This window comes from Fulmarus glacialis, unplaced genomic scaffold (assembly GCF_000690835.1).
Source record: "Fulmarus glacialis isolate BGI_N327 unplaced genomic scaffold, ASM69083v1 scaffold21166, whole genome shotgun sequence".
Classification (NCBI taxonomy): domain Eukaryota; kingdom Metazoa; phylum Chordata; class Aves; order Procellariiformes; family Procellariidae; genus Fulmarus; species Fulmarus glacialis.
Genome location: NW_009220267.1, coordinates 1 through 8,836, shown reverse-complemented (window position 1 = coordinate 8,836; position 8,836 = coordinate 1). Strand labels below are relative to the sequence as shown.

The 8,836-nt window shown below is 52.4% G+C and overlaps 1 protein-coding gene across 1 annotated transcript; it reads left to right on the top strand.

The window, feature by feature from the left end:
- Positions 1-3,683: 3,683 nt before the first annotated feature.
- LOC104078890 (brother of CDO-like) lies at positions 3,684-4,525 on the top strand (the record flags this gene model as incomplete). Its single annotated transcript, XM_009580707.1, has 2 exons — positions 3,684-3,857; positions 4,247-4,525. Coding segments are annotated over 2 exons (453 nt in total), but the record flags the coding sequence as incomplete, so codon positions are not given.
- Positions 4,526-8,836: the final 4,311 nt, after the last annotated feature.

The window sequence follows — 8,836 nt, the reverse complement described above, 5'->3', positions numbered from 1 at the left end:
CCCGGGACGGCCGCCTCTGGGAAGGCAGCCGGAGCACCTGGGGCCTCCTCTGCTCCCCACCTCTGCCGCCTCTCCCGCTGCAGCCCGCTCTGGCGGTGCTTGCAGGGACGCCGGGCAGATCGAAAGCTGCCTGATTAATAAAGTTCCTTGCTTTGCACTACTGCAGGCTGCTTAAGGGCAGCATTTTCAAAAGAGGTCAGCTCCCATTTAAGCATCGAAATAAGTTGGTTGCCTATTCAGGAGAGCTCAGCATGTCAAGAACTGAATGCTTTTGAAAATCTGGCTTCAATTGTGGAAGCTGAGAATTTCGAAATCTGGCCCTGGATCCTAATAGTTCTTTTGGAATTGATGTTTTCATTCATTTTCCTCATTATTTTTATGCCGGCCATTTACTTTTTGTACTTCACTCAGCTGTGAAAGAAATGGCCACATGTCCCTATTTAGAGCTCATATTCTGCCTGGAGGTTTGGGGAGGTACCATACACTTGTTGCAACACACCTTCTCTCCTCAGTCTCTGCTCAATACTGTTCAATCTGCCCAGTACTGTGGCCAAATTTTTTGATCTCCTCTTTTTTCTCCCCACCTATTGCCCTTCATCTTTTTACAGACCTGGGGGCAGCCAGTTCAGTCATTGCGTCGACGTGCCTGGGTGGTCCTAGCTCACGAAGGGTCCGTTACACATTTCTGCGCCTTTGGCTTTGCCCTTCTGGCCAGAGGCTCCGTGCGACGCAGAGCTGCAGGGAGGTCTGGTTGGGAACGTCTTTGCTTACCCCCTCCCCCAGCATGGGCTCCAAAGAGCAACTCTTTTCTGTCCAACATTTTTCCACCCTGCTGCCAAACCCATCCAGATAGGGGGAATGAGTCAGCTTTGCTCGGTAGGCTTCCAGCACTGAGGAACAAGACGTTAAGTCCTACCCCAAAATGTTTCTTCTATGTTGGTGGAAGGCTTTCTATCCCCAGCAGCTCTGATGGTGCGAGGTACAAACTAAACCTGGTTTCAAGCCTAAACTAACTCAAAGTCTTTTCCAGATGAGTGTACTTAGTAGTGCATCAATAGTGTCAACAGTGCATATTCTGGTGTGGACAGACCTCAGGCACTTTTATGGCCATGGTCAGTGGTGGTTTGCCAGAGATGGCTGCAGCATAATGAAGGGTGCTTTGGTGTCTGTCTTACATGGAGAAACGAACCTGAGTAACTCAAGATGGTCTCCAAGTCAATAGCTAAAGGATCTCGTACAACAGTATGTGTTGGTTGATGGAGGAAAGTCTTCAAAGACGAATTGTTGAGACTCTCTTCTCTCCTTGGAGGCAGAGAGTATTACCAGGAAGGATGAGATGCATGGGAGGGAAGTTGCTTTCTTGTCACTTTGGCGCTGGAGGTTACCCACAGAGGATTTTCACATGTAACAGGGCTGTGGGCTGCAGTAGTTAGTGTATGAGTCTAGCTGATCTTTCTGGGTGCCTTCAGGGTATGCCTAGCCTGACGTCCAATGGCCAAGCTCTGTCCATGCTCCTGGCCGCACGGAAGCCACGTCGGGCCATTCTGAGCTTGCCCTAGTTTACCCTGCCTCTCAGCAGGGCTCGTTATCTTGGCCGCATGGCCATGCTAACCATGGCTGCATGACTCCTGGGAAAGAGCTGCCTTGCCTTGAGCCTGCTGGGCAGGCTGCCTGAGTGAGCTCACATCAGCCTGCCAAGCGCCACGTAAAGATGCTCTTTGTGGCATTTGCAAAGGTCCAGCTGCAGGTCACTTTACTTGGTGTTGCTTCCTTTTCAAATTGCCAGCTCAGAGGGGGCTTTTCTTTTTCTTATCTCTTCTCAGCTTTGTATGAATGTGTCCTCCATGACTTCTCCCCCAGGCAGTGCTCTGGGCCATGAAGGGGGGGAAGGAGACAGCTTGTGAGGCTGTCAGAGGGACAGCCCAATTTGCAGAGATGCATGCAAGCTAGCTGGCTGGATTCTTGCTGTTGCGATGTGGACCTCAGCACAGCCAGCCATGAGCCATGGACATTGACCCCGTGCTGTGCTCTTGTACCTTTGCTGTCACCAGAGGCCAAGCAAAGTCATTTGAGGGTAGCTTGGTTAGATTTCCCCAAATGCTGTGGTTCCTTGCAAGCAGTAATCAGCCTTACCTTGCACGACTCACCGAACATCTCATGGGGAGTCTGTGGCAGTCCCTACTTCAGCAGTTAGGAGGTATAATTTTGGAGGTTATGCTTGAAGGGACTTGTCCCCTCTCATTGACTGAGATGGTTATGGAAAGGACGTGCTCAAACAGGTGACGGCTCAGTGACCGTGGTGGAAGTAGGAAATACTGGGTTATGGAAAGGACGTGCTCAAACAGGTGATGGCTCAGTGACCATGGTGGAAGTAGGAAATACTGCTCTGCAGAGTCCAGGTGTTCTTGAGGATGGTGGTTGCGGCTAATGAGCTCATTGGGTATCTGCAGGGGGAGCAGGCAATATAACTGCTTTTTGGGCTGGCTGCCATGGCTGGGTTGGTCTTGGGCTCCCCCCCTGCCAATGTAGACATGCCACAGGAGCAATTCTGAAATGCCTTTGAGACTCACAGGTCATCTTCTTAGTGCTTCAGCTGGAGGGAGCTCAAAATCCTGTAGCTGCGTTACAATGTCCGTAGAAGGAAGTCTCTCCTTGAATTCAGCCCTTTGCCCTTGGTTGAAGCTGAATTCAGTCTGACATCCGAGGTGTCTCTTGGTGCAGCCATTTAGATCTTTAGTCCTCCTGACCTGGCTTGTCTGCTTTAGTGTTCGTTCATGACAGTCTCTCCAAAAGCTGCAGTGTGCAACTCTTCACAGCAATCTGGGTTGTGGCCTTGGGCTTCAAGTTTTTTGGAGATTGTTGATGCTTTCGAATATGAACCTGGTGGTTTGTCCAGTTTGTTCAACTCAAAATAGGCAGAACAGTTAATCTGAAATGTTTCCATAGATTGGGTCTCTTAGTTTAGAATAAAGGTGTATTATGCCAAATTAGCATAATCCGCCCTCAGCTCACAGCACTGAATTTAAACAAATTTAGAACTGGCCATTTCTTTTCTCCTGAGAAAGTGTCCCCTCCACTTCAGAATAATTCCTTACAGAAATGCCCTGAGAAACTCCTCTCCTGAGGAGTCCCATCTGGATTGAAGCATAGGTATGCCCAGTAGCGACATGGCCAGTGTCTCAGGAGGAGACTCTGAAACTGTGGGATCACCTCTGTTTTCATATAGCTTGGGACTTGTACCTACTCATTTACTTTTGTGTTCAAGCTAGAATATATTCCAGATACGGCCAAGAAATGGCAGCAACACTTGTCGAATATCTCCAGTGACACTTTGTTGGAAATGTTTGTGTTTTGCCCTGAAAATTGCCTGGTGTGCATTGCTGGTACAGTACAGGCGTTCACTGCGCCGAATCTGAAATGGGGAAAGGGAGTGAGTATGTGTCTGTATGCACACATGTAGATTTGTACCGAGGGCTGAGGATAGAATGTCTTGGGAGACTCACGACCATGCTTGGGGGAGAGGCTGGTGAAGAGCAGTGCTTGCATCAGTGTCTGTAGCCTGCTTAGGCCATCAGCTCGGTGAATCCCTGTGAGTTTAGGGATGTTGGTAGAGAAGCCAGGCAGGGCTGGAAAGCAGAGGGAAGTCTGAGGGTTTCATCCATCATGTCTCTTGTCATTCGCAGGAATCTGCTGCCGCACCTCCACTGCATCCCCTGAGGCAGCTTATGGGACCCTTCCCTGGGCGCCTCTGCCCCAGGACACACTGCATGGGATGGCAATGACAAGTGGAAAGAAGAGACCCATGTCCCCCATCCCTTGCCTCATCCTTGCAGCCACCTGCTGCTTTGCCAGACTGAGTGAGTTTCTGTTCTTACCCATTTGTTCCATTTTGTTTATGTTTTGCCTTGATGCTGGTTAGCATAGCCATGCCTCAAGCAAAAGTGGTTTTCTCTCTCCGCTGCTTCCTCAATAGCCTTGACCAAAGGTCTAGGTTCAAACACTCCTCCAGGGGAGAAGGGGATACAGTTGGAGTTGAACATCTCTGTCTAGTGATGCCAAGAAGAAATTGGGCTGGTGTGCATCTCGAAGCACTAGGGTGGGTGCGTGGGGAGCTAATGGGAAGGTGCAGCACAAGTGGACATGATGGGGAATGCAAAATGTACCAGCACTGCAGTTTTTTCCTCTGTCCTTTCTTTTGCTGAGTCTCACAGAGCTTTCTTACTCCCATTTTTTTCCCTCTGTGCAGGTGAATCTCTGCAGGTCACAGTGCAACCTGCCTCCATTGTCCAAAAGCTTGGGGGCCCAGTCAGCCTGGGGTGTGTGGTGGACCCTCCTAGAGTGAACCTGACCTGGAGACTGAACGGGAAGGAGCTGGCTGGATCGGACAAGGTGCTGGGTATCCACATCGAGCGAGGGAAACTTGTCATCACAGCTCTCAATAACCACACCGTGGGGCGATACCAGTGCATTGCTCGTGTGCCCGAAGGAGTCATTGCCAGTGTCCCCGCAGTGGTCACATTAGCTAGTGAGTAACTTTAGTCCTCTGCCATCCCCTGCATTGCTCGGGCCATCACTCATGCATATTGAGAGGCTCATCCACTCTCACTTGTTCACGCTGGCATCAAGGGAGGGCTCCTTTGGCTTAGGCCACTTTGTAGCATTTTTGATCATGGACTAGCTGTCATGTTGTGGCCCAGCCGTGACCCAAGCAGTCCTCCTGTATGGTGGGCTGCAGACCTGTCCTGCAGTGACAGTTTTTGCAAGACCACAAAGAGCAGGAAATACTTGAGCGATGAGGTTTGTGTGCATGGTTGGTTTCCTGGTTGTCATGTTGCCCCATCTGGTTGCTGACTTCTTGATTGAGGTTACCAAAAAGTACCTGCTGGTGCTGATGGCCAGACCGCTGCCTAAGCTGCTGTGGGGCTATTGCCAGTGCTGGGTCAGTGTGTGCTAAGTTTTGCTGCCTTCCTGAGCCACAGAAAGGGAAGTCCTTTGCCCTGCTTGTGCTGTGGTGGGTGCTGCGCTTTTTTGTGTTGCCCCTGGGTTCATCATAACCAAAGTACCAGCCCCCACGCTCACAGTAAGGAAAGGTTGGTCTGGTTGTGGTGAGGAGGTGCTCCTGAGCACCTGCATTAAGTGGCTGGTGGCCCTCTGTGCGCCATTGGGAAGATCCCTTGCCAAAAGGCAAGATGAGGGAAAGGGATGGTGGGAGAACGGTTGCATGGAGATCTTGAAGGCAGAGGCTGCACTGTCCTCATTTGGTAAGGCAGACGCAGAAGTCGGCAGGAGGCAGATACAGGAGAGCAGAGTATCTGAAAACACTCGTAACGAGGTTTTTGTTTTTAAGGGGCAGGAGGCTGTATTCTGTATGCTGTTGGTCCTGGGAGGGCGTGCTCCCCCTTTCGAGGGCTTTGTCCTCTTCCTACGAGGTTGCAGTGGCATGGCAGCAAAGAGCCACTTTGTTTTTGAGCCACAGCTCTGAGCGAGGGACTTTGCTCCTATCTCTGAGCTTACGTGCTCCTCACTGCTTCCCTCTGGCATTGGTGACAGACCAAGGAGACATGTGTGCATGGGGGGGGTGTCTTAGAGTGGGGAACTTCTCTTCTGGGCGCCTGGTTTTGGCCAGATGTTATGCTCAAATGTGAGAAAGTGCTGTATTTGAATGCACCTGAGAAAGGACAGCCCAAGCCTGCTAGGAGATGGGGGGGGCTCTGTGTGGACCACCCTTGTTTAGGCAATGGAGAGTCTGATCTTCTCAGAGACCCGTGCAGTTTTTGGTGGAGCTAGTGCATGCAAAGGAGACCACCGTCCCCTGGCAGTGACAGCCCCCAGGTGTAGAAAGAGCTTCGTCTTCCCGGCAAGGGGGAGTTTGGGGCAAAGTCTTAAGAAAATGAAGAAGTGAAGATGTTTGTCCAAAGTGGGGGCTGGCTTTGCTTTAAAGCCAAGAGCTATTGGCTTGTCACTGATACATTAATCAGGAGTGAAATGTTTAGGCCAGGCTGGGTGGGAGGAGGAGGCGAGGGAAAGTGAGGGGAGAGTTGCTGAGCTCTGAAGCAGGGTGGGAGGGGGTTGTCACGGGGCCGAATCTGTCGGGGGATTTGGCGTGAGCCCTGTGCTGAGATTAAGTTTCGGAGAACACATTCCAGAGCAGAAAGGGGGCTGTGTGCGCTGGTGGCCTGATAGAGGGAAGGAGAGGAGGGGAGAGGTGGATGGGATTACCAAAGGCATGGTTTGCATTTAGGAGAACAGGGTGTGCACAGCTCCTCAGCCTGATCAGTTCCTTCTTAGGCTGATCCCCTTCTCTTTTTCCCCCCTCACCCCAACCTACCACCACCAGCTCTGTCTCCTGGGACAAAGCATGGCTGTTTGACCTATCTGTCTGTTTTGGTCTAGCATCAGTGGTGGACAGGAGACAGGTCCTAGAGCACCAGAAGTGTCCCTCAGGACAAATCAAAGCCACAACTGAGTAGTCCGTCAGCCCTCTCCACGAGCCAAATCACCTTCAGCTACCAGATTGCAACTGGGCATGGGGGTGCAAAAGAGGGGGACTTGCCCATTGCTGCAGTCTCTGCCATGGCAAAGGCACTACTGCTGAGGGGAGGTCAGAAGCACCATTCAGTGGAGCGCATAAAACTGGAGCCAGAGGTTGGATGAAAAAGCAACTAATCCATCGTGGAGCACCCCTGTGCTGCACTGCATGGGTCCCTTGTCCTTGAGGGGAGCTGGGGATGGCAGAGGCCGTGTCCCATGCACCCAGACAGCCTCCGGCGATAGAGAGTCCCCAGGTGGGGAAGTCTTGGCGGTCAATGAGTAAAGAGAGACAAAGGGCAGCCCAGGAAAGATGTGGGGCTGAAGGTGTAGGAGGGAGACTTTCTGGAGGTGTTCAAGTAACGAGTTTCATGTTCATGAGCTGCAGGCTGCTTGCAACAGTGGCTTTGCAATGGTCTAAAATAACAGAAGGCACAGATTTGTGGTGGGACTGAGTTTGAAAGCTATGGTAGCAGATGTGCCACGGGCTCTCACTCCTGCTCCAGACCTCCTCTACAGGGCCTTGCTCTGAGCTGGTTCAGTGGGGACCATGGTCCTGGGGGTGGAGAGGGAAGCCCCTGGCAAGTCGGCATTGCAGTTGATATTTTTCTTCCAGATCACCTGCTGGGCTGAGAGAAAACCTTCTGAAAGTCTTAGCCCCATCCAAAAATTATTTTGGGGTGCCAGGGGGAGACTGAAACTAGAATGAAAGCAGCGGGGGGGCAGTGTGGAAATATTTTCAAGGTTTAGGTTTATTTTGGAAGAGGACCTGGAGTCATTGGAAAAAGTGCCTTGCTAGGTTTTGAGGGGTGTAGGTAGCACCATCTGGCCAACTTTTAGCCTATTTCCACTCCTTTCTCTCCTCTTCCTTTGGAGGAAACACCCTCCCGGTGCCGCAGGCTGTGCATGCCAGGTCCCTCAGGGCCTCCTTGTGCTTTGCTGACAGTCAGCACACAGATAACAATCGCTGCCATGCTGGCAGCCACAGTGTAGCCTTGGGACCGATACCTCCTTCTCCCGTCTGTGGCACAGCAACACCGAGTCCATCTCTGCTCTCCCTGGCTCAGAGGGCCGGTTGAAACTAGCATTTAATTCCTCCAGCGGAGATAAAATAGCTATTGTATAGCCAAGGGGTGGAGGCAGGAGGGATTTGCAGAAAGGGGAAGATTTCTTAAGGCAACAAAAGGAGCAGCACTTCAGGCATTACCTGGGCACTTTTGAGTCCAGTTAGAGCTGAACTGGTGCTCCATGATCCCACACTCAACCTTGGCAGCCTGTGGCACATTGCTGCAAGTAGATACCTGCTGATCACTGCTGGCCTGGCGTGCTGTGCAAGATCAGCCCCCTCATGGCCTCAAGGCAGCCCTTCGGCCTGGCAGTGATGGGCTGGAGTCTGTGACAGGTTGAATGGATGGGGCAGAGATATTCCTGGTTTTCCAAGCCAGGTCCTAAGCCTTCATATGGCTGAGAGCTGCAAGAAAGAGAAAGGTATTTTCTCTGCCCACTTGCAGGTGGCAAATTTGCCATCACACCAGAAGCCCTGCTCCAGCCCCTTTCCTGGGTGGAGGTGCTATATGGAAAAGGTATGCCTGCAGTGGGCTCTGGTGGGACCAGATAAATCCACCAGGGACACAAACACGGCACTGTGGGCTGGTCCTGCAACAGCAAAAGGCTTGGAAGGTTGAGAGCCCTTGGCGGAGCTCACGGGGCAGCTGAAGTGCAGGGCTGGAGCAAAGCCGGCAGGCAGAAGTGGTAAAAGCTGCGCAACTGCCAGCATTCAGCTGTGTGCCTGGAAAATAAGTGCGGCGAGCACAACAGCAAGCCTGACCTGGATAGATGTGACATTTAAAAACAAAACAGAAAAATAGATGAGGGGTGCAGCAAAGGGACTCCACCTGTTCCAGTGTATCCCCTGCAGCCAGGGACGAGAGGAGTGCAGGGCGCCTGTGTCCCGGGGATGCTGTGGGACAAGGGAGGTTCATTGCCCCGTGGCCTTCCGTCGGTGCCACCGGCAAGGGCAGCCCTCGGCTTTGCGGCAGCACGTGGGGGAAGCCAGGCCTCAGCGCGCGGCACTCGTGGGCAGTGACCCTGCTCCGGGTCGGGCTGGGCATCCCCCAGGAATTTGCAGCTGCTTTCTGAAGACAGCCCCATTCATTTTCCTCTGCCTGGGCCTCTCCTCTGACGGCTCCCAGGGGGCGATGGCGGGAGGGAGGGAGGGAGGAAGGGAGGGGGGGAAGGGGGCGGCTGCGTGTTGGAAAAGCATTTGCTGAGCAGGCACGGGGGGCTCTGGCCCCGGGGGCAGAGGTGG